The 25,604-nt window shown below is 41.0% G+C and overlaps 1 protein-coding gene across 1 annotated transcript in view; it reads right to left on the bottom strand.

The window, feature by feature from the left end:
- mtr.L (5-methyltetrahydrofolate-homocysteine methyltransferase L homeolog) overlaps nucleotides 1-14,482 on the bottom strand; it is a 46,395-nt gene extending 31,913 nt beyond the window's left edge. Inside the window, exons 1-7 of the mRNA XM_018262942.2 lie at nucleotides 14,213-14,482; nucleotides 9,342-9,556; nucleotides 8,058-8,147; nucleotides 6,432-6,501; nucleotides 3,226-3,318; nucleotides 2,976-3,082; nucleotides 989-1,048 (exon numbers count right to left, since the gene is read on the bottom strand). Coding sequence (XP_018118431.1) covers nucleotides 989-1,048; nucleotides 2,976-3,082; nucleotides 3,226-3,318; nucleotides 6,432-6,501; nucleotides 8,058-8,147; nucleotides 9,342-9,556; nucleotides 14,213-14,246 — 669 coding nt within the window. The 5' untranslated portion in view covers nucleotides 14,247-14,482. The remainder of the gene's footprint in view (nucleotides 1-988; nucleotides 1,049-2,975; nucleotides 3,083-3,225; nucleotides 3,319-6,431; nucleotides 6,502-8,057; nucleotides 8,148-9,341; nucleotides 9,557-14,212) is intronic.
- Nucleotides 14,483-25,604: the final 11,122 nt, after the last annotated feature.

The raw sequence follows: 25,604 nt of genomic DNA, 5'->3' as shown, positions 1-25,604 counted from the left end.
TGTCTGTTTTTAACCTAACTTACTATGTTACTATGGAGGATTTTCTTTCATTTAACTGGAGATACCGTTTACTAGAATTAGCCCTTGCAAAACTTTTGAATTCTAACAACTAAAGCAGAAACCAGGGGAAATCTGTGTATAAGAAACAGCTTGAAATGTGATATAATCTGTTCACTCTCATTATAATGAATCTTTGATAACAAGTATCTACCAGTCAGGATTGTTATTATAGTGTACTATTGTATCATCTAATGTAATCTGATTAGCAAAGCAGTCCTCCAAAGCAAAAACTATTAAACCAGACTATAACAGACACTTAAACTGGCCATAGATGCAAAGATCTGATCGTTCGAATCCTCGAACGATCTGACTTTCCCATCTCCCGACCTGCCACTAACCATTCAGATCAAATAAAGTAGTAAAAGAACAGATCAGCCGATGTTCTGTCCCTGACAGCAATCGTACGAAAGTTATGTCCGACAAAAGCTGGTGACAGTCTCCCACTGAAAATCGTACGATCGGCAATACATGCAGAGAAATTATCGGCAGCCGACAGAAATCTTTTAACCTGTCCGACCGACCAAATGATCGATCTCTGTAGGACGAAAGATTTCGGAACTCTCCACACGGTCTGAAAATCGTACGAATCGTATGGATCGGATCTTTGCGTCTATGGCCAGTTTTACACCCTACGGATTCACTTATAATGTAAGACACAATCATTTATGTCTGATTAGATTGGAAGGTGCTGAAAGTATATTAAAACTGGGTGCATGTGTGTTCTGCAGTTATTTGTTTTGCCCTCTAAGGTTTCCAGTTTAAAGTCAAAAGCAGCATCTTCGAGATCATACTTGTAACATTTTTGGTCACAATGAATATCAATTCTGATATATGGAATCCTGTTGTTATGAAAAAGTTAAATAAAAACAATATAAAGCAGCATCTTCATAAGCACATGATTATTTCAAACTTCAGTTTTTTTACTCACAAAGATAGGTCTTGGTTCATAGTCTTCTTCAAATAGTTTCTGGATAGCATAGAGAGCAGCCTGTTAACATAATCCAAAAAGACTGATTTCATTATCTTTTCAAGTATACTTTTTTCTTATTGGTATAAACGTAAATTGAAAACAGAGGAATTGGGGGGGTTAATGTAATAAAAGTATGCCAGGGATAGACATATCCTTATCTTATTCACACACATTCGGGTCCATGAGGCAAGGAAAAGCCTTGAATCAGGCAGCAGTAAGCAGAAAAAAATTGTTTTGGAGTGTGAAAGGGAAACTAGAATACCCAGAAGCAACTTACACAAATATAAGGAGAAAATACAAACTGCATTGAAATCCAAGAAAAGGAAGGAAAACAGAGCCAAAATAGACCAAAATGTATTAGAGGTGGTTCACATTTAAGTTAACTTTTAGCATGTTATAGAATGGCTAATTCTAAGCAACTTTTCATTGGATATCATTATTTATTTGTTATCGTTTTTAAATTATTTTCCTTCTTCTTCTGGCGCTTTCCAACTCTCAAATGGGGATTATTGACCCCTCTAGAAAACAAGTGTTCTGTAAGGCTACAAATGTATTGTTATTGCTACTTTTATTACTCATCATTCTCATTACTCATCTAATTATATCCCAGTCTCTTATTCAAATCAATGCATGGTTGCTAGGGTAATATGGACCCTAATAAGCAGATCGCTGAAATTGCTGCTGAATAAAAAACTCAAAACCCACAAATAATAAAAAATAAAAACCGATTGCAACCTGCTTTTGGAATCCCTTTGTAGCAAGTAAGTAAATGTTTCTCTTTTAAAGATAAAAAATACATATTTCGGCAATGCTTACATTACCCAGGTATTTTGCAAATAACTCCTATTGTGCTGTGATTTGCACAGAGTGACTGAGAGAGGGGAGGCACTTACATCTGTATTACTTGAGGCAATAGATGCTCTTTCACCTACATTTTCTTATGCAATTTTTAAGGTTACACATGATAACCACTGAAACACTTCATAACTTTTACTCTGGGACATGTCAATTTTGCCGCTTTTGTGTTATGTCAGGCAGTGTGAGGTGGCTGCACTTTGCACCATGTCAGCTTTAACAATTAATGCTTCACCTGCCCATCTTTCCAAAGTTCACAGAGCATTTATTTCTAGCACAGCCATTATGAGAAGAACTGTTCTACCCCTGTACAAAGATGTAATACAAATTAAATATGCTGTCCCACTTGTCCTCTTTAGCTGAATTATATATTGTAACCACACATTTCACGTCACATTGCTCACATAAATACCATTTGTTATAATGCTGTTTTTAATTTTTTATATAACCAAGCTGAATTTGCTTTAGTATTTGCAAAGAAAATTAAAGCAAAAACACCGCCCTAACCCTTATAGCTAGGTTATGCCCATCCAGTCAAATTGGAATCATGCTGGCAAAAAAAAAAAAAAGTTATCATCATGGAAGACTGCGGGCATGTTCCTTTGTGCCCTCCAATGACAGTAATTTCTCATGTACTATAATAGGGAGCAGCCAAAGTTTGCCTTTGAGGCTCATGGAGACAAAAGCCTAGTGGGCAATATCCAAATAAATTCTGTTTTATGTTTTTTTACTAATGATTGCATGACGAGCAAGCAGCTCTATGCATTCTACATAATGTCTGCTCAGCTTCAATGGTCATACATAGATGTATAAACTCCTGCCTTTCAGTCAGTCATGAATGCGTCTATTTGGGAAACCTGCAGCCACTCAGAGGATGACCATATACATGGCCCCATTTACAAACATGTGCACTTTTGATCAGCGTATTTTAAGGGTGTTTACCTCACCTAACCACAAACACCTCATATCGGTGTATCCTAGTAGTGTATTTATAAATAAAGAGACATCTACATACCTCTGTTTTTAATCTATGGTAGTTGGTTTCTTTTTTCCCCCCAACACATCAAAAGTGCAGCACAGGGCATCTCACCTTTGCATTAGCTGTATCGAATATTGTTTCTACCATCAAAATGTCTACACCACCATCCAGAAGTCCCCTTGCCTGCTCTGCATAGGCATCCACAAGTTCATCAAAAGCTGGAAAACAGGTTTTTGGTGTTACTAAACCAGGCAGATCAATGTAAAAATCATAAAAGTAACAAAAAAGTTTTAATGATTCCAGTAACAGCATGCACTTCATGTTGGCATGTCATAAAACACTAATAAATACATCTACTTACTAACATTCCGATAATCTGGTCTTTCTACTGAAGGAGACACAGACAGGGTCTTGTTTGTTGGACCCATAGCTCCAGCAACATACCTCTTTACGCCTAAAGATAAACAGAATACAAAAATAATAAAGCTCAGTGTAACATTACAAGCACAGAAAAATTAGATATTGGTGTCTTTAAAGCCTCACATTAACAGAGATTGATCCTCGTTCACAGATTCTGCCTTCAGTGGAACTTACAACCTTAGGTAACTGTCACCGTAATTACCTAGGGGCAGTTACATCAGGAGCCAACTAACTTTCCTTGTGGTGTGTGGATGGAAACCAGAGTATAAGGAGGAAACCAATGCAGACCCACGATGCTGCCCATGTATAACAGCCCACACCATAGAAGTAGGATTCGTTTACTTTCTATATAACCTAAGTTTATCATCTTAGCCAATAAATATATTATATTTATACCCAATTTGTTATGTTTCAAAGCAAAAGTTTTACCCTATAATTAATATTTTTTATGGAGGATATTCTGACCCTTATGATGTTCATGGTATCCTTTCAATCCCTCTCCATTGCATGAATGTAATAAGGGGCCCTTCCTATTTCATAGGAGCAAGAGACAAGAAATGTTGCACAGCTGCCCTGGGGTCCCATCACAATGGTACACAGAGTAAAGCCATAGGGAGCAGAGCATGTTTTATAGCATTTCTGCAACATGTGCGAGTTCCCAAGACTTTATCTTTATATTTCCCCCGTCTCCAGTGTAGAGGTCATGAGCCTGCTCTAAAAAATCTGTTGTTGTATATCCTTTGGAATCTGCTGCTTCACAAAGAATTGCAGACTTTTCCTTCAGGTGTCCTTAATGGCTAAAATACCCAGTAAGCCCTTTTTCAGACTTTCCCTACATGCAGCCCCTGTAAACGGATGCTAATTACAGACACCTTGACTAGTAAAAAGGTAATTTGACTGTCATTTGGGACAGCAACCTATTGTATGCACACAGGCTACAGGCTGAAATCCTGCAGGTAATTTACCCTCTGCCCTTATGTGTTCAATTTCATACCAGAAGGAGACCTTTTGTATATAACCGAGTGCCTATAACTTATACCCACCAGAAAGCAACAATCACCCACCAAAACTCCAGTATGCATAGCGCCTGTTTTACATAATTTGTGGGACCTATAACATGGCCCACCTAGAAGACATAGGGAAGGGCTAACGGATAAAGTATTGATATGGAGAATGACTAAATATGAATTAAGCACCTGAATCACAATTGGTGTGTGCAACTCAATATATTTTTACTTCTGCTAGTAATTGACACAGTATTGTAGAGCGGATAAATTACAAAATGACTGAGATTACCTGGAACGATTATCTGGAACCATTGTTTTTCTCCTTTGTGCTGCTTAAAGCACAGAAAGCTGATATTTGCTTTACATACATAGTTTGTACATGGTTCAGTAATACAGTGAATTGACTTCACCTCGCTGCCCATTCTCTTATTTCACTGTATATTATCTTGCTTCTGCTGTAGGGCAACCCGATCACACCAAATATTATACCTTGTACTCACATTGCCACGAGAGACAGATTTGCCCTGGCTGGGTGTGTGTATGCAATACTATGCATTTGTCCAATGCAAAGCTACTTAAAGGAACAGAAACACCAAAAACTGAAAGTGTATCAAAGTACCGTATATAATCGAGTATAAGCCGAGTTTTTCAGCCCCCAAAATATGCTGAAAAACTCTACCTCGGCTTATACTCGGGTCAAGCGCAAAAACGGTCGCCGGCGCCTAAGAATATTCGCCGGCGCCTTAGAATAGTAGCCGGCGCCTAAGAATATTCGCCGGCGCTTAGAATAGTAGCCGGCGCCTAAGAGTAGTCATCCAAAAACGAGATTGAAACTTACCAGAAGCTGCTGCATTTCTCACCCTCGGCTTATACTCGAGTCAATAAGCTTTCCCAGTTTTTGGAGGTAAAATTAGGTACCTCGGCTTATACTCAGGACGGCTTATACTCGAGTATATACGGTAATTAAAATATACCGGTAATGTACTGTTGCTCTGCACTGATAAAGCCAGCATGTTTGCTAGAGAAAGACTATTACAGTTTATATAAACAAGATGCTGTGTAGCCATGGGGACAGCCAATCAAGCTGGAAAAAAGCCATAGCTTACATAGCAGGTAACATCATTGTACTGCACAGGGCTTACCTTTTATTTGCTATGTAACCTGTGCCTTTTTCACCTTTTTCGAATGGCTGCCACCATGGCTACATGGCAGATTGTTTATATAAATTAAAGATGTCTTTCTGCTTTCAGCTTTTACAGTGCATGCTAACCGTATATTATATTTTAATTACTTTAAAATGCTTTCATTTTTGGTGTGACTGCTCCTTTAAGCACAATCTGTTTTTGTCACTCACCAGTTGTCCAGATCTCCGACAGTATAGGCACATTCAGACAAATCTCTGTAATTTTACACTTCACCTCATATTAAATATTTCCTTAATATGGACCCATTAAAGAGCCCTTACTGTTTTCAAGCTATTCTCTTAAATATTGCACAATTAGCAATTAAAAAATCTTAAAGTAAAACTATAACTCTGAACATTATAAGTCTCTATAAAAATATATTGCATAAAACAGCTCACCCTGCCTCATGTAAATAAACCATTTTCATAATACAGTTTTAAGTGTTTCAGGGGACCAAAAACATGGTGTAAAATCCAGGAAAATGCAAAATCAGGAAAATGTATTATGCATGATATATAGGTGGAACCACAAACAACAATGTAAACAAAATCAGGGCATGTAAAATGGGGGTTCTACTGTAAAATACTTTTTAGCACTATAGACTATGTGCCATTGGGTGATCGTAAAGAGAAAATTTGTCATTTTAAGAACAGAGGGCTGCCCCCTGGCTCCCTACGATTCACGGTGCACACAAACCATACATCTTTTTCGGCCTCAGGTACAAAAAACCTCACCTACATGATGCATTTTTGGTGTACCATATAATGTGAGCAGTTTATCATTTATAATCAAAAGTACTATATTCTGCCTGTGAATTTTTTGTTCAGCGCAAGCTTTTTTTCTTTTTTAAAGAACAGAACCAGTACAGTACAATCCTTTTTACACGTCTGTCTGGAAGATTGCTCTTTGAGTGCCTGCTCTACTACTATACGATTAGAAGCAGTACAGGTACTCACCTGTTTCAGCTGTCACATCATCTGCTGCTCGCCTGGCTACCTCTGCCGAAACTTTGTTCAAACGGTATGCCTGAAATAAAGGAACATCTCTACTTAACTCTAAACAGAAAAAAATGGAGCAATATAAAGAATAAAGTGAAGCAAATTGCACATTTGTCACATCATGTTATCTGTATAAATATCTCATTAAATTCACAGGTATGATGAAAGCAGCTTGGGCTGAACACTGTACTGTGTCTGACAACTATTCATTTTATCGATATTCAATTGGAATCAAATGACAACTGCTTATTAGAACTAGCAATGTTAAATATTCACAAAGCTAATCACACAAAATGAAGCTGTGCATACAAGGTGCATCTATGACTAGGACCACACAATGCTCTCTTGGTGGGTCTATGTAAGCCTGCATGGGAATGGTAGGTCGAATAAACTACATCACCTTAAAATATAGACCCAACACACACAAAATCTTTGGTGATGAAAAGGCTGCTCCCTAATCAACCATTTGCCGCCACTCACTTGTTTGCTCAACCAATTAAGCTTTAGCTTACCAGTCACTTTGCCCAGTAACCCAAATACCAATTAGCATTCTACTAGTTATGTGCTGGGCCAAACCATTTCGCTCACACAATCCCATGCGTTTGAAGGAGCTATTCCTTTAAGCCCTTATTCATTTCATTATTAATGAAATTGTTGGCCAATTTTGGCCCAGCATATGGCTGGCCAAATCAAGCAAAGATACACTCATTTGGCAAGTTTGACAAACAAGAGGATCTTTACATGTTTTGATCCTAGTAAGCACTATGCCACCCTAAAGGGCCAGAGCTCCCAGTGCAGGTGGCTAAATTCACGCATAATGAGCGAGGTGGTGTGCTTCTCATTATGTGCATGGGTAGAGTCTTAACATGGCTGGCCATACCAGGAGCTCCCTCTCGGTGCGGACTAGAGGCATTTTCTGGCCAAAATAGCATTGTCTCCCCAAATAGGAGTGCAGGGTATTAGCCCATACCTCCGAAGGGAAAACAATTTTGCTGTGATAGGTAGCAGATAGGTAGCGAGTAGCAGTTGTTGTTGCTTGGCATATGTGCCCTATGGCACTTATCTCCAACAGTTATTAAGGCACACTGCAAGGAACAACTGGAGACTTTTACAAAGCACTTAAAATACACATTAAAGTCTCCCTTCAACTAGCAGTTATATATACACAGATAAAATGTTGAACTTGATGGGCGTGTATCTTTTTCAATCTAACTTATCACGTTACTATGTTCTTTCGCTGGCCTAGGAGTGTAAATGACATGGAACTCTAAGGGGAATGATCATAATGATTAAAAAAAAAATCAGTCCTTCCAACGAACCTCAATAAGTTTCTCAACCTGCAATTTTTGTCGGCTACAAGGAGTATGATTGTGCTATATTATTTTAAATGACTACAAAGATGGAAATGGATTTGGAATTATTACTTAGGTTGACAGGCCCCTTTAATAGCCTTACCAACAACATAAGACCCATGTTGTTGGAAAAGGAAAGGTATCCATAATAACTGCATACATAAACTATTTAAGGATACTATATAAATGTCAACACCAGTGGCAAAAAGAAGCAAACTACAAGACAACTCACCAGGTGCTCAAGGCCATAGTCTGCCTGTGCAATGCTAGTGCTGCTAAATGTGTTCGTTTCCACAATATCGGCTCCACAAGTCAAATATTCCTGCAAAGATGAAAACAAGAAAGGATTAAAATGAACCAAAAAAGTCTAGATATCCAAGCTACGCATTGCCAGGACATCAAACATTTTCTTATGTAATAAAGGGTGCAAAGTTTGCCTTTGTCTGGTAACCCAATCAGTAAGCAGTCATTTACTGGTCACTTGATTGAAAAAAAAACATTTGTTTCATTGTCCTGTAATGTTATCATACAATAGACTGTGAAAACAGGGAGCAATGGATTGGGAATTCCAATCTAGGCATATATACTGTATATTTGCACTGATTACCTACTTCATCTATCTCCTGAGTACACCTCAATTCAATTGAATAATTTCCACCAGATAGTGCTAGTGTATAACGTACCCCCTGCCAAATGATAGACACTAACCAATATATTTACTTACCTGAAACACGGTCTGGTGCAGTTTTCTGCTGATAGGAGCACCGGCCCAGGGTTTCAGGTAAGTAAATACATTCACTTGGAGGTGGCTAACATTTGGCACCCCCAATTGGTTAACGCCTTTCCTTCTCCTTTAATACAGGACATGGAACTCAGAGTCTATGTCTACTGAAACTAAAGAGGTCGACAACAAAATAAAGAAACAATAATATTCATAGTATGCATATCAATATAGAAAGTATTTTGCACCAAGACATGGTGTAAAGGTTGATTTTATAGAGCTCCTTGTTGCCTTCAATTAACACAATGGAATCACTAATCACTGCTTTACAGGGCTAAGGTGATGGTAAGGTAACCAGATAGCAGCTCCCTAACACAAGATAACAGCGGTCTGGTAGATCTAACTGTACTCAATAGTAAAATGCAGGTCCCACTGTGACACATTCCGTTACATTGAGTGGGAAAAACAACAGCCTGCCAGAAAGCAGTTCCAGGCACAGGTCGATACCCGACTCTGTGCCGAGGGGTAAGTATAAAGTTTGGGGCATTTCCCCGGTGCCAGCTGGGAGGAGGAAGGAGGGGATCTACGTGGGGTGGGGGATATTGTTTTTTTAAAAACGGTTGAATGTTGTGGCAGAAAGGGGCTTACTGGCTTCCTGGCCCCAAATGGAAGAAAGAGGCTTACAAGCTTCCTGACCCCAAAGTGAGAGAAAGGTGCTTACAGGCTTATTGACCCCAAAACTAGCGCAAAGGCTATGTATCAGTAAATCAACAATTTCGGAATATTCCTGAATACCTTGTGAATCTTGTATATTATTTCCGACTGTGTGATACTTAGCAGGTCATTGTTCCCCTTTAATGATTTAGCATGGTCTATAAACTCCTGCCCTCTGAAACTTTCCTCCCCCAGGGTATGTTGCTGGATCATGGTGCCCATGCCACCATCCAAAACCATGATTCTCTGACGAAGAACTGAGTCCAACTCTTCCTGCAGGTTCCTCTTCCTAACACCTGTAGGGGGAAGATGGAAAACACAATGACATGAAGTTCAGCCACAAGATAAAAGTACAAAATACCACACATACAAATTCCTGAGAGACCAAAGAAAAGGAAGATATTATAGGTTACAGAGGAGTTCCATGGCCACATAAAAGCACGAGGCCGAAGGCTGAGTGTTTTCATACAGGTCATAGAACTCCGAGTTGACTTCTACTATCCTCATATTTTGCAACAGGGGGTAATTTATGTATTATAATACACAAGTTGTATTAAGTCATGTGACAGCAATGAGGTCACTAAGATCAGATTATAACCGATGATATCACTAAGCACCATTTATAAGAATATAATTTACAGGATATTCATGGCTCTTGTGTATTATATGTACATATCCACAAAACCTATCTACAGAAGCAGCTCCAGGCTACCCTGACAGTAGGTGAAGAATTGTATCAGATATCACAATTTTCTCCCTAGAATACCCCTTTGTAAATCTTTGATTGCAATAAAAAGTCACCAAATAAGCAAGTGGTGTGCCAGACCGGCTCAAATTGCTGCTCTTGGAAAAACAACCAGATCTTTTAGGGGGGCCCATGAAGATCCATATTCAGTGGTCCTAAAGTGGGATTTTCAAGCCTGCCCAATCAATTTCTTAAAGACCACAAAATTTCAGGTGAATCGTCAGATATACAGGTAGAAACAATTTAATTCTACGTGTATTCGACAATTCAGCAGTAACAGAGACTGATGTTCGGTGAGCCGACTGATATCCCAGTCTTCTGCCGATATTGGTTGGCTTGTTTTGCGCCATACACGCACTGAACTTAATTTTTGTACAATATTATCGGTGTGTCTATGGCCACCTTTAGACTGGCGAGAGCAAAGTTTAGGTTCCAGAACAGGCCAACATGTTATCAACTTTTCAAAAAAGTCTTGAGTTAGCCTCCTCTTTGATAAACATTCCAAGATAGCATAAAGAAAATGACTGCATTCTCAATATTTCAAGGTAATAGAGATTGTAAAGTGTTCCAGATGAAAGGTCACAAATTAATTCTGCCAGTCTATAGCTGGCCATTCATATAGCAATTTGTTTTGGGGAGGGAGAGAGAGAGAGACAGAGAGAGACAGAGACAGAGACAGAGACAGAGAGAGAGAGAGAGAGAGAGAGAGAGAGAGAGAGAGAGAGAGAGAGAGAGAGCGAGAGAGAGAGAGAGAGAGAGAGAGTGTGTGTGTTCAGGAATCAGGCAAGTTTGAAAACGTATTCTTTCCACGCACCCCGCACCATGTCGGCCAGCATTTGGTACATAGGCAGATAAGTGAAAAGGAGCTGTAGCTTCTCTCCATCTCCAGCTATTTACATAGTTTGTGCTCTTTGCATAAATCATCAGAACAATAGAAAGGCAGCCGTACTGTGTGTGGCCCCTTAAACAATCTCTGTCCATTTGGCCCAAGTGCCAGTCCGTTAGAAAGTGTATTGTCACCTTATGACACATTAGGATCTGAGGCCAGGTGGGAGACAAAGAACGAAACCCTTAAAATGCCATATTTTATATACTACACTTATTGCACCTGCCTAAAGTTTCAGCATCTCATATAAAGTCTTATATTGTGGCATTTATATTCTATGTGTACTGTATATTGTGAGTGGGTCCCTAAACTCAGTAAGTGACAGTGACACAGTGCAGTGAATCAGCAGAAAAGAAGATGGGGAGCTACTGGGGCATCTTTGGAGGCACAGATTTTTCCTGCTAAAGGGCAGTGGTTGCCTTGGGCTGGTACAGAAGCCCAGAACATAATGTATAACATTTCTAGCCTACTTCTTTAGTTAAGCTTTACTTTTCCTTTAATCCTCAAATAATTTCCAAAAGTGACCAGAACGGTTCCACTATGGTGGCTGCAAGGCAAGAGCCCAACAAGGTCTCACTGATATCATTGCTGTGTAGACTTCAGCACATTGCCCAATTGCATATGAGATGGGGTGGCCTAGGCCAGCATCGTGCATCAATGCAGTGCTGTATACATCAAACTAATATCCTGTTGTAATTATAACCTACACCTTTGTGTAGATCCCTAGGCAGCATATTTCTTAGCCTCAACTAATATTTTTTGCTGAGTAAAATCAAAATTGTGTATATGCAGGTGAGGAATGGGGTGATAAGAAGAATGGGCTGGTGAGTACAATATACATCTAGCACAGAAGAGATCGCTGTACTTTGAACAGTTCCATGGATAATAGATTATTAACACCAACTACCCAGATGATGGGAGGAATTCAGAAAAGTAAATGTGGGATGGTTTCCGCTATAATATATGTATAGTACTGTACAATTAATGAAGATTATTTATAGATACCACTTTTTGAAGAAAAGGACAAAGGATTGTCCTGTCTCCCCCTTCTGGAATAAACAGACGTGGGGCATGTGCACAACTGTAACAGAAACCATTATGACTTACTGCACTGTCACAAAGTTGCACATGTATTAGTTTAAAGGTTTGCTTCCCCCTTACTGAAGAGTCCAAACACAATTCCATTTGCACCCCTAAATGTGCACATGACTATAACTCTAGGAACAAGAATCAATGACACACATAACAAAGCGCTCTGTGTGCAGCATGTATTGTATGTGCGAGGTCTGACACATGGCAATTTTGAAATGGCAGAATGCACATAGCCTATAGCATGAGAGAAAAATGTGTTAAAATAAAACACAAAATATATTATTCGATTATAACACAGTATACTCTCTTATGGAACCTTATGTAAATATACTCTGGCATTTAAAGTATACTTATGCCCAAAAAGCACCCCAAAAAAGTGCAGTGTCTAAGGAATCATACAGCAGCCCCAATGACACCAGAATATTCAACTTGTCCACCATGTCCTACTAATGTATCTAGTATATTAAAGGGGTGGTTCACCTTTAAAGGAGAACTAAACCCTAAAGTTAAAAAACCCCTATCCACACAGACCCCCCTCCCTCCTCACCCAGTCTAAGTGTTACCCCAGGTAAATATCCCTAACGTTTTACTAACCCCTCAGAGCAGATTCAAGCATCGGAGTTTACAGGCACAATCTTCCGCCGCTTCGGTAATCTTCGGAATGAGACCGCAATTTTCATGAGTTTCCGCGCATGCGCAGTTGTCTCGAAACAGAAGTTGCTCCAACTCACATATGCTGCTATGCCGGTCTCTTTCCGAAGTGGCTGAAGATGGTGCCCGTGAACTCCGATGCCTGAATCTGCACATAGGGGTAAGTAAAACTTTAGGGGCATTTGCCCGGGGTAACACTTAGACTGGGGGGAGGAGGGAAGGGGGTCTAAGTAGGGTAGGGGTTTTTTTTTTGGGGTTTGCTTCTCCTTTAAGTCAACTTTTTATATATTTTAGAATGGCCAATTCTGAGCAACTTTTCCATTGATCTGAATTTTTTATAGTTTAATTATTTGCCTTCTGCTATTGTCCGCTTTCAAACGGGACTCCATCTAAAAATAAAATGCTCTGTAAGGCTACACATGTATTCTTATTGCTGCTTTTTATTCCTCATCTTTCTTTTCAGGCCCTCTCCTATTCATATTCCAGTCTCTTATTCAAATCAATGCAAAGGTTGCTATGGTAATGTGGACCCTAGTTACCAGTTTGCTTAAGATGCAAATTTAATAGCTGCTGAATAAAAAACTAAATAACTCGAAAGCCACAAATAATCAGAACATCACTCTCTACAACATAGTAAAGGTTTGTTTAAAGATGTACAACCCCTTTAAAAATTACTTGTTATATAATTGTAAATTTTAAGCCCATAACAAAGGCAACTTTTTGGGATACCATATGATTGCGTTTTGTTAGGACAGAGACACGCTCAGATTGGGGGAGATTAGTAGCCCAGTGACAAATCTCTCTTCTTCGGGGCGACTAATTTCCCCGAACTGCCTCCCGCCGGGTAGAATGTAAATCGCAGACGGGATGGCAATCGGTGCGCTTCGATTTCCGAAGTCGCCTCACAAGGAAACTTCGGGCGACTTTGGAAAACGAAGCTCCCAGGGTAAGGCCACACGAGGAGATTCGGGAGATTTTGTCGCCTGGCGACTAATCGCCTCGTCTTTTGAGCAACTATCTCCCCGAACTGCCTCAGCGTTTTTCCCCACAGGCTAGAATTCGGGCGACTATAGAAAACGCATCGCCGCGTGTGCATTAGCGCAGGCGACTTTTCATTCTAGTCTATGGGGAAAAATGCTGAGGAAGTTCGGGGAGATAGTGGCTCAAAAGACGAGGCGATTAGTCGCCAGGCGACAAAATCTCCCCGAATCTCCTCGTGTGGACTAGCCCTCAGAGTGCCATCCCACTGGTGATTTTGATGAATTTCTGGAAACTTGCCATACTCCATTGCCAGAAACTTGTGATATTTGCACCTTTTTAGCCCACAGCTAAAGCTCACCTATATGAATGTATTACAAGGTCTCTGCAGGGCGCAGATCAGACTGAATCTCAGCGCTAGGGGGAATGCACAGGCGCTAAGGGAATTTATGACACTACTAATAATATTGCTGTAAAAGAGTTAATCCCCTGCAGTCGCGTTGCATAATTTAGACACACAGCGCATGATGCAAGTGCACCGGCCCAGTGTCCCTGCCAGTCAGGCTCGCACAGCTGCAGAACACGTGCTCGTTGAATTACCTGAAGGCTCAGCATGTTGGATAGTGGGGGGCATGGTGTGGGCTCTGCAGGCTCTCGCGGCCCTCTGGTATCGCTGGACTCGGCAAAGCAGGAGGCGGATCGGTGGCGGTAGCAGCAGCGCAGCGCTCTCTCTCTCTCTCAGTGCAGATCAAAAGCGAACTGTCTGGCCGTCTCACACACTAACTGCTTCCTGTAAGATTCACTTCTTGACTTTCCCCCAGCTCCTCTGCGCATGCTCACTACATGCTCACTACTATCCTTCAACGTCTGCTGCCCTGCAGCTCGCTTAAAATACTTGACTGTAGCCCGCTGCACTGCGCCTATTCATAACTGGTAGTAGAAGCCCCAGCCTGGGATTCCCCTCCTCTGTCGTTTTCCTTTGTAGCCTACATTTCCCAGCATCCACTGATAGACGTTGTTTTGGAGAGGTTAGGGTTAAAGAGGTGGTTCACCTTCAATTTTAAGTTAACTTTTAGTATGTTATAGAATGTTCAATTCTAAGCAACTTTTCAATTGGTCTTTGTTTATTTATTATTATATATAGGTTTTTTTTTCCCAATGATTTGGCTTTATCTTCTGACTCTTTCCAGCTTGCAAATGGGAGTCACTGACCCCTTCTAGAAAAAACAAATGCTCTGTACAGCTACAAATATATTGTTATTGCTACTTTTATTACTCATCTTTCTATTCAGGCCTCTCCTATTCATATTCCAGTCTCTTATGCAAATCAATGCATGGTTGCTAGGGTCATTTGAACCCTAGCAAGCGGATTGCTAAAAATGTAAACTGGAGAGCTGCTGAATAAAAAGCTAAATAACCCAAAAACCACAAATAATAAAAAAGGAAAACCCAATAGTAAATTATTTCAGAATATTACTCTCTACATCATAAAAAAGTTATCTCAAAGGTGAACAACGCCTTAAAGGAGAAATCAACCTGTTCTGAAAAAAACCCATACCTCCCACCCCTCCAGCTAACTACCCCCCCCCCAGGGAGATGCCCCATACTCCATAATTACCCCTCGCCGCAGATTCTTCGCAGAATCGCCACCATACAGGTCTATGGGCGTCATTTTTTCGGCGAAACGAGGCGAAAAAATTCTCCCATCCCTATTCGCAGATTATTTGTGGTTTTTGAGTTATTTAGCTTTTGGTATGTTATAGAATAGCTAGTTCTATGAATCTTTTCAGTTGGCCTTCATTTTTTAATAGTTTTTGGATTATTTGTCTTCTTCTTCTGACTCTTTACAGCTTTCAAATGGGGGTCACTGACCCCATCTAAAAAACAAATGCTCTGTAAGGCTACTCATTTATTGTTATTTTGGACCCTAGAAACCCAATTGCTGAAATTGCAAACTGGAGAGCTGCTCAATAAAAATCTAAATCATTCAAAATCCTCAAATAATAAAAAATGAAAACCAATTGCAATTTGTCTCAGAAAATCAATCTATCTCATACTAGAAGTTATTTTAAAGGTGAACAACCCCTTTAAGTTAACTTTTAGTATATTATAGAATAGCTAGTTCTAAGAATCTTTTAAATTGGCCTTCATTTTTTTTTTTTTACAGTCTTTGACTTATTTGCCTTCTTCTTCTGACTCTTTCCAGCTTTCAAATGGGGGTCACTGACCCCACCTAAAAAAACAAATGCTCTGTAATGCTCCTGATTTATTGTTATTGCTACTTTTTATTACTCAGCTTTCTATTCAGGCCTCTCCTGTTCATATTCCAGTCTCTTATTCAAATCAATGCATGGTTGCTAGGATAATTTGTACCCTAGCAACCAGATTGCTGAAATTGCAAACTGGTTGTTAGGGTAATTTGGACCCTAGCAACCAGATTGCTGAAATTGCAAACTGGAGAGCTGCAAAATAATTAAAATAAATGAAGACCAACTGCAAATTGCTTTAGAATATCACTTTCTACATCATACTAAAAATTACTTTAATGGCAAACAACCCCTTTGAGACTTTCACAATCACAATGCTTTCCATAGTTATCTGCGGGGCTGCTTTGGTTCAACAACAATTACTAGGGTTTGTGCTGAACACACTTTGCCTACTGTTTAATTCATGAAAAACTATGATTTTTGTTCTCATCTCAACAAAGAAATTGATGCTAGTCCATGTTTGCGCCTTGTGAGACAGATAAGTATATTATCTATATTCAACCCCCCCCCCCTTTGTGGTGACTGTTTTGTTAGCAGGAGCCCATGCAGGTGTTTTATCTAATAAAAATCATGTTTTGTCATTAAAACAGTAGGCAAAAGTATCATCTCCACAAGCCCTATTCATTGTACTCATGTTGAACAAGAGGGTATATCGAACCTTTATGGTACTAAAGTGCCCAATGTATTTACAAAATATAGTAGTAGTATAGTAGTAGTGCTCCTCTCCTCATGATTTACTAGCCAAAGGTCTGATGGTGGGAACCCTCCTCCAGCTGGTAGCCTATAGCAAATGGCCCCTTGTTATCTAACTGTGCTCTCCATCATATGGGCTGAATGCAACTGCAGGTTTTTTTTTTTTTTTTAACAATTCTTTATTTATCCATCAATGTATGAAAGCAGTTACATATCTGGTATCAGAAACATTACCATGTAATTACAATAAAGATGTTACACTTTCAAGCAGTAATGTGAATAAAGCAGTAGAAGACAAAGGTATGAAAGTTTTACGTATCCGACAGTAGAAGCGTCATCATGCAATTACAATAAGGACATTTCACTTTCAAGCATCAATGTGAATAAAGCAATACAAAAGGAAACAGAAAGAAAAAAAAGGAAAACAAAGAAAAGAAAACCTTTAAACATAATAAAAGGATAGCAGTCTTGGTGTTTGTTGTCCATTTTCTATAAGCCTTTGATTTGTTTATTTTATCGTGTTATGTAGTTTCAATAAATCTTAATCATGAAATGGTAAGAAATGCTCGCAATCTTATGTATTTATCGGTCTCCGTATGAGTATCACGGTGGATTCACCACTGGTTCCCACTCAATCCACATATCCCACACTTTATGAAATTTCTCCGGACAGCCTCGTCTCATGTAAGTAAGTTTATATAAAGGAATGGATCTCTCAACCAGACGTTCCCAATCGGTAAGTGTTGGGCCACATGGAGATTTCCACTTCATGGCTATTGCCTTCTTGGCATACACACACAATATGGATAGCAGAGTCCTATGTGCCCTCATAGGAACCTGTTCTTCTAACCTATGCAGTAGCAATACCTGGGGATCCCTCCAGAGCGGAATACCAATCCTATCCTGTATCTGACGTAGAATTGACTCCCAATATTGTTGTATTCTGGGGCAGTCCCATACCATATGAAAGAAACCCGCTGGTGAATGGGAACACCTGGGACACCCCGGGTATACATTTGGGTGTAACCTATGTAACCTCTGAGGGGTAAGATAAACACGATGTAAGTAATTTAACTGCGTCATTCTATCTTTAGTGCTTATTATACCCTCAAACAGCCCCTCTAAAACCTCTTCCCACGTTTCAGTTGTTAAGTCGGGGATATCCTGCTGCCATTTTACTATCAATTTGGTTAGGGTCGAGCTGCACTTTTGTATCAGTTGTTTATAAAAGCAGGATAAAGGTTTGTTCAACTCCTCGTTATGTACCCCCTGATCTATAATGTTTGGAGTGGTCTCAATAAATTGGCCCTTAAATTGAGCGGTCACAGCATGTCGGATCTGTAGAAACCTAAAAAACATGTTATTGGGTAAGGAGAATTTGTCCTTCAGTTCCTGAAAAGTTAACAGTTTGCCTTCAACTATTACGTCTGCTATATATTTGATACCATGTCGGGCCCATATCTGTGGGTCTGGGATCTGCTTAAAATGGGCCAATTGAGGATTACACCATAGAGGGGCAAACTTTGAGCAATGATGGTCTGCCATTGGGTAATATTGTAGCGCTGAGTTCCAAACTGTAACCGTGGTTCTCATCAGGGGAGTTACCTTATTGGAGTAATTAGTGCCCCTATAGAGTAAATTCCTAAGTTCTTCATAGGACCCAACAACCTGAGCTTCTAAAGTAACCGCTGCATTCCGCAGGGGGGTAATGGCCCATTGTCTTGCCACCACCAACTGAGCAGCCACATAATACAAAAAGGGATTCGGAGCCGCCAGTCCCCCTTGAGTAGTAGGGAGTTGCAGTGTGGTAAAAGCTAGTCTTGGGGAGGCCTTGTTCCAAAAAATGGAGATCAATAAGGATTTTAGCTTAGTAAAAATAGGTTTCTGTATCAGTACGGGCGTTTGTCTGAAAATATATGTTAATTTAGGAAGTATCACCATTTTAACCAAATTAACTCTACCTATCAAAGATAGTGGCAGCTTTTCCCACAGGTCTCGTTTTTTCTCCACAAGTTTTAGGAGTGGTTGCATATTCAGCTCACAATATTGCGATAAATTCGCACTGATCCACACCCCCAAGTATTTAAATTTGTCGACCCACTTAAGTCCCATTGTCTGTGTTGCAGAATTGGCTGGACGCACGTCGATGGGAAACAAAACTGATTTTGCCCAATTAATTTTTAGACCCGAATAAGCAGTGTGTTTGTCAATAATCTGTAAAGCGTAGGTGAGGGCCCGGTGAGAATTCGGCAAGTACAATAATGTATCATCGGCATACATGGAGATAGTCTCCCTCAGGGCCCCCAGTTTTAAACCTCCTACCCCTGGTGAATCTCTGACCCGGCACGCCAAAGGCTCCATTGCGAGAGCAAATAGCAAGGGTGAAAGGGGGCAACCTTGCCTAGTGCCCCTGTTTATTGGGAGTGACTTGGATATGTTAATATTAGTTCTAATCCTAGCCACGGGATTAAAGTATAATGCCCGTACCCAGTCAATGTAGGCACGGCGTATCCCTACTCTTTCAAGAGTGGCCCACAGGTATTCCCACTCCACCGAATCGAACGCCTTCTCGTTATCCAGGGAAGCTATCACTCTGGTACCCGAGTTTTCATGTTGAATTGCAATATTTGTAAACAACCGTCTGATATTTATGTCGGTAGAGCGACCGGGCATAAATCCAGTTTGGTCTGGAGAGATAACTTCCGAAAGATGAGGTGCCAATCGCATTGCCAACACCTTTGCCAATATTTTGGCATCGGTGTTGATCAATGATATAGGTCTATAGGATGAGCATTCTAAGGGGTCCTTGCCGGGCTTGGGGATCAAGACCATTAATGTTTCCCTCATGGAGTCAGGGAGGGCTTCACCGCGCTTTACAGCATTATACAGCTGCATCAAAAAAGGGGCTATGGATTTGACATGCTGTTTATACCAATCTATTGGTAGGCCATCTGTCCCAGGAGTTTTGCCAGCAGGAAAGGCTGCAATGGCCCCTTCAACCTCCGATTGCGTAATGTCAGCTTCCAAAGCTGAGGCCCTTTGGGCATCAAGCATTGGTAGATCTGTTTCACCAAGGTATTGTTTAATCTCCTCCGGAGAGGCGCCCAGTTTTGAAGTATATAGTTCAGTATAATAGCCCAGAAATCTACGATTTATCTCCTCCGGGGAAGACACTATCCCTCCCTGTTGCAATTTTATTGCCGGAATAGCTGTAGAGGTTGTATCGTCTCGCGACAGAATCGCCAACATTCTCCCATTTTTGTCCCCAGATTCAAAAATGCTGGCTCTTTGGTAAAGCATGCGTTTTTTGGTAAGTTCCAACTGTGCTAGCTTGAGAGCACATTGGCTATCCTGCCATTGTTTATGGGTGAGGTCATCAGGTTGGGCAATATAGGCAGCTTCCTTATCCAGGGCCTGTTGGGTTTTTTGGTCTATATCAGCCTGCGCCATAGTCGTTATTGCTTTAATATTACTGATGAACTCACCTCTAATATATGCCTTGAAGGCATCCCAGGTTGTGGCTAGAGGGGTACCCTCATTGTTCAGGGCTAAAAAGGTCTGGATACTGTTGTGTATTGTTACATTGAGTTGTTCGTGTTTGGCCCAGTACGGACTCAGTCTCCATAGCCTATCTGCCGGGGTAAGTGATGTCGACAGGGACAGTAGAATTGGAGAATGATCCGATATACCTCTAGTAAGTATATCAATGTTCGTAACCCATTTATTCACCTCTACCGAACCCAAGGCCACATCAATGCGGGACATATTATTGTACCCTGGGGAATAACAGGTATACTGTCTACCAGTAGGATTCCGGACCCTCCACAGATCAACCAAGTTAAGCACAGAAACCCAATTTTTAAAGGCTGGGGAACTAGTCCTGGGAGGGTGGAGTTTGTCTAACTCCGAATTGGCTATTGCATTAAAATCTCCCAACAGAAGAAGGGGCACGTCTGGAAATGCCAAGATCTTCCCTGTCAGCTCTGCAAAAAACTCTTCAGTGGGAGGGGGTGGAGCATAAATATTGGCTAACAAAATAGACTTCCCCTGCAGAGCCCCATGGACAAATATATATCTCCCATAGCTATCCGTAATCAGCTTTTCTATAGTAAAGGAACAGCTCTTATTCACTAAAATGGATACTCCTCTGGAGTAGTTGGAGTAATGGGAGTGGTACATGGCACCCAACCAGGGCTTCTTTAATGACAGCACCCTATCTCTCAATAAATGAGTCTCTTGTAGGAGAATGATCTGGGGTTTGTACTTTCGGATAAAATCAAACACCAGCCTCCTTTTTATTGGATGCAACTGCAGGTTTTTGTAGAGAAAGGACAGACAGGTGTGATTTTTCTGTTCTAAGGCCATTTGCTATTTGACTTTTGTGATTTTTGAATTATTTGCAATTTACGGAATAAGAAACTGCTTGTATGAGAGGTAAAATAATTTCAAGATTATTCAGCATGTCCTACAAAAGCTGCAATCTCTGCCCCTGAAACAGGGGTGATCCTGGCCCCTATGCCGACCCCCCCACACACACACACAGGGTCCAAGATGTCGGCAGAGGGGTCCAGGATGCTAGTGGATGCGAAATGTAAAATCTTAAATGTTTCGGTGCTGAAATCCACCACGTCTGCCTGCACCCTAGCGGATGTAATGACTGCAGATTCTCAGCCTGTGTTTCTCTGCAGGCCAGGGTCTGTGTCGTGTTGCCCTAGCCTTACCCTCACACAGTGGCGGATCTACCGGGGGAGCAGGGGGTGCGAGCGGGCCAGGGCCCGCACCCCCTCAGGGTCCCCTGGCAGTCCGTGCGCCACTGACAAAAGCGGCCAAATGCGGCCGTACGGAGGGGGCGGGGCCCGGCTGCGCGTCACGCACCAGGGCCCGCCCCCACTCTAGGATCGCTACTGCCCTCACATGACTGGGATTCGGTTCGGCTGGGCAGAAGGATTCGGCCAAATCCGAATTCTGCTGAAAAAGGCCTAATCCTGGCTTCGGTGCATCCCTAAATATTACAGTGCTCTTTTGTTGAAAAGAGAAAAGTTAGGGTGACATAATTTTATTCTCCAGCTGAAAGGATGTTTGGTCAATAATGCTTACAGGAAAAATAATATTCAATAAAACAGCAATACAGTAGCCAAAGAGAGTCAAAGAAGGTGCCTCTGGTGTTGTGCTGATGATAAAAAGATCTGCAGAATTATCCTGAATGTAAGTTTTGATTTACTGAAATGATATTTCGGCACTTGAAACACCATGATTGACAGAAAAGTGACCAGAAGATAATAGACACATAATCATTCCTAAAATTGTATTAAATTATTTGCCTGTGAGAGTCGCTGTGTTTATTATATTTGTGTTTGGATTAAAGTAGTGTAGTAGTAGTGTATCACTTATGCCGATGGTTTAAATATAAGATACATCTTACACTGGTTTCATTAGTTGCACCTTGGCATTAGGTTCCGAAGATGTGTCATTAGCTGGTGTGGTGAAACTTATCTCTTATATCTTATCAAATATTAGGGATGCACCGAATCCAGGATCGGGATTTTCAGCAGGATTCGGATTCGGCCGAATCCTTCTGCCCGGCCGAACCGAATCCTAATTTGCATATGCAAATTATGGGCGGGGAGGGAAATCGCATGACCTTTTGTCACAAAACAAGGAAGTAAAAAATGTTTTCCCTTTCCCACCCCTAATTTGCATATGTTCGGATTCGGTTTGGTATTCGGCCGAATCTTTTTCGAAGGATTCGGGAGTTCGACCAAATCCAAAATAGTGGATTCGGTGCATCCCTAGCTACAATGGACGACAACTCTCCTGAAAATGCTTTCTCATTATTAATAAGGGCTGGAGGAAAATTGTGTGACTTTTTTTCACAAAACAAGGAAGTAAAAAATGTTTTTCGCTTCCCACCCCTAATTTGCATACGCAAATTAGGGTTCGGTTAGGTATTCGGCCAAATCTTTCATGAAGGATTCGGGAGTTCAGCCGAATCCAAAAAAGTGGATTCGGTCCATCCCTATCAAATACTGAATTTCAGTGGTTCTTAAAGGGGATATATACCATATACCCTCTGGCATTTGCCATAATACACATATTGCCAGTCCAGGCCTGATCTGTTTTTATTTTTGTACCTTTTGGATTTTAGATTAAAAGTCAGAAAATAGTGCTCAACCCACCTCTTTTATACTTCTGGTCTAAATCTCCTCTCTTTATCTCTGAAGTGCCGCCGGCACTTTGAGTCTGAAGCTTGACTTGGCAGGCAGATATACAAGACACTTTTGGCTCTCACATCAGTCCCGTCCTGATTGCCTTCCTGGATATTTTATGACCTGGTTGCATCCCGAGCCAGAGCCCAGATCACTTTCCAGCCCATAGTCCTGACCCCTGCCGCAGTCCCAATCCCCAAGCGGCTTGCAGTACCAATCCCAATCCCCTCCCAGCAACGAGTCTTTATAGCTTTCTGGCCTGCATTTCTGATCTCTTTCTGGCCCGTGTCAGAGTCTCTGGCAAAGACACCTGCAGCACATCATGTCCTGGAAATTTAATATTTTCTCCTGTTTTTTTTTCATTTGGTTGCTTTGCACTTATTCTCTGACTGTCCACATACATCTTCATTTTCTCCATTTCTGGCTACATGTTGCCTTTCTCATTCATACCTGCCTGGGTAACCTCTGGTTGGTTACTTGCTTTCCTTGGTTCACTGTCTGTGGGGAATGAAAAATGAGCCTGTGTGTGACTTAATTTAGGACAATGCCACCTGCATCAAAATTTCCGTATAAGGGATCTTTCTGTAATTTCGCTCTCCATACCTTTAGTCTACTAAAAAAAAAATCACGTAAACGTTAATTAAACCCAATAGGCTGGTTTTGCCTCCAATAAGGATTAATTATATCTTATTTGCGAGCAAGTACAAGCTACTGTTTTATTACTAAAAAGTACAAGGAAAGCCTTTTTAAAAATGTAAATTACTTGATTAAGATGGAGTCTATGGAAGATTGCCTTCCCATAATTCAGAGCTTTCTGGATAACGGCTAATGGCAGGCCCGGATTTGTGGCGAGGCCACAAAGGCCTGGGCCTAGGGCGGCAAAATATGAGGGGCGACACACCAACCAGCCGCTTTTTCAGGAGCACTGGGGACGCGCAGTTACCCGGTGCTCCGGCACATACTCAGCATAACTATACACTGAGCGCGCTACCGAGCCGTCACTCTGGAATAATCACTTCGCACCACGCTTCTTCCTGTCTCCCGCCGCAACCACTTTATTAGTGACTCCGCTGAGCCACGCCCCCTCTTCAATCCGTGCGAAAGTGTGTCACTGAGTGATGGTGGTGGAGCGCTGCAGGCAGGGGGTGGAAGGAGTCCAGCGGCGGCACGATAGCTTTATGGAGTGCCCTCCCTCTGCCAAAATGGCCCGCACAATTCCCACGAAGAGGTACAGTAAGCAGCAGTTGCTAGGACCGAGCGGCACGCGGGCGATAGGAAAACACGGATTAATGGCGTGACCTGGGGTGACTGGCAAGGAACTCCGGCCCTGGATAATGGATCCGATAATTGTTGCAGAAAACTGGCTCCCATCAGTCACCTGAGGAAGACATGTTTCAGCTAAACACGGGGGAATATTTATCACCACAGTCCGCAGAGTGAAATACCACCTCTCTCCATTCATTTCTATGGGCGTATTTGTCAAAGGGTGATAGTGAAAGTTCACCATTTGATAAATACACCTTTAAAAATCCCATAGAAATGAATGGAGAGAGGCGGTATTTCACTCTGCGGACTGTGGAGATCTCCAACTTTACTCTTTGATAAATATACCCCAGGGTCTCTACATGTCCAAAGGAGTCTCTCTCTAATTTGACCCTTTTTTCTAATCACTGCATTAACCTCTTAATGGCTGGAGATTCAAGCCATGAATCTCCAGAGGTTTTGTCCACAGGGTTTTTTTCTCCACAGGGTGCTGAAGGATGACTCTTTGTACTTTGTAAGTCCAGAAGTTGCATTCATTATGCCCCACCCCAAAATACTATATATTTTTTTTTTTAAAAAACGGCAGTGTTTACCTTTGAAATAAAAAAAACGTTCTCAGATTTTTCTCTATATCTTTACCTAGATTCTCAGAGTGTATAATTCTGTGACCTCTCCAGTGGAATATAAAGCTCTGCAATGTTTTTGTATTTGGTCTTTTCAAACTTTCACATCACACAATAGTGCGGGTACTTTACAATGGGTGAAACAAGGATTATGATACTATTTCAATTTATTTTTGTGCCTCCTCGTTGCTTTCCTAGGGTTTCTGACTTCCAGTCCAACTGAATGACCTCATGTCAAAATGGTGGTATATTTTTACTTTAAGCACTTACAGCAGGACATATAGTTTCTGATAAAGATTCTTCCTCTAGCAATGCCACATTCACTGACAAACCAGGGTCACTGTACACAAGAGGCAGCAGGGGACCAGTAAGCCAAAGAACAGATGTGCACGATAAGGAACTGTTGTTATTACTGAGTAGACATAGGAAATATATTTTCTTTTAATTTGACAAATTCCAGTCTCACAGCATGACCTTTCCTGATATAATAAACATAAAGAACAATATTAAGGAGGAAATGGAATAAAATTGGCTTTCAGACATAAATTTCTAGGAGACGCTGCACTGGATTAATTGCTAATCAGTTCACAGAAAAGGTTACTCTCCAAATTTGTTGGTAAATCTATTTTATATCTCATAAAGCAGCCATTTGATTGGCCACAGTCTGCACTGTAGTAACGTCATTGTAATTGCAAACTGGATGCGGGTGCCATTAATGTCAGGTGAGATTAGTTGTCTATTTCCTATAATATATAATAGCAATATTGCATGCATATTAAGAAGATACCAAATCATTTACAGCCAGTTGCCTTTTATTGTTAGCATTTCAATCCAGTTTTCTCTATTAGGCTGTGTTGTTCATGCCAGGACTTGGGCAATGTTGAGCAATGGGGTATAGTAACTCTTTATCCGACTCCATACAAAGTCATCCCTAGTGTGT

This window comes from Xenopus laevis, chromosome 5L, assembly GCF_017654675.1.
Source record: "Xenopus laevis strain J_2021 chromosome 5L, Xenopus_laevis_v10.1, whole genome shotgun sequence".
Classification (NCBI taxonomy): domain Eukaryota; kingdom Metazoa; phylum Chordata; class Amphibia; order Anura; family Pipidae; genus Xenopus; species Xenopus laevis.
This window is presented reverse-complemented; position numbering and strand designations above follow the sequence as displayed.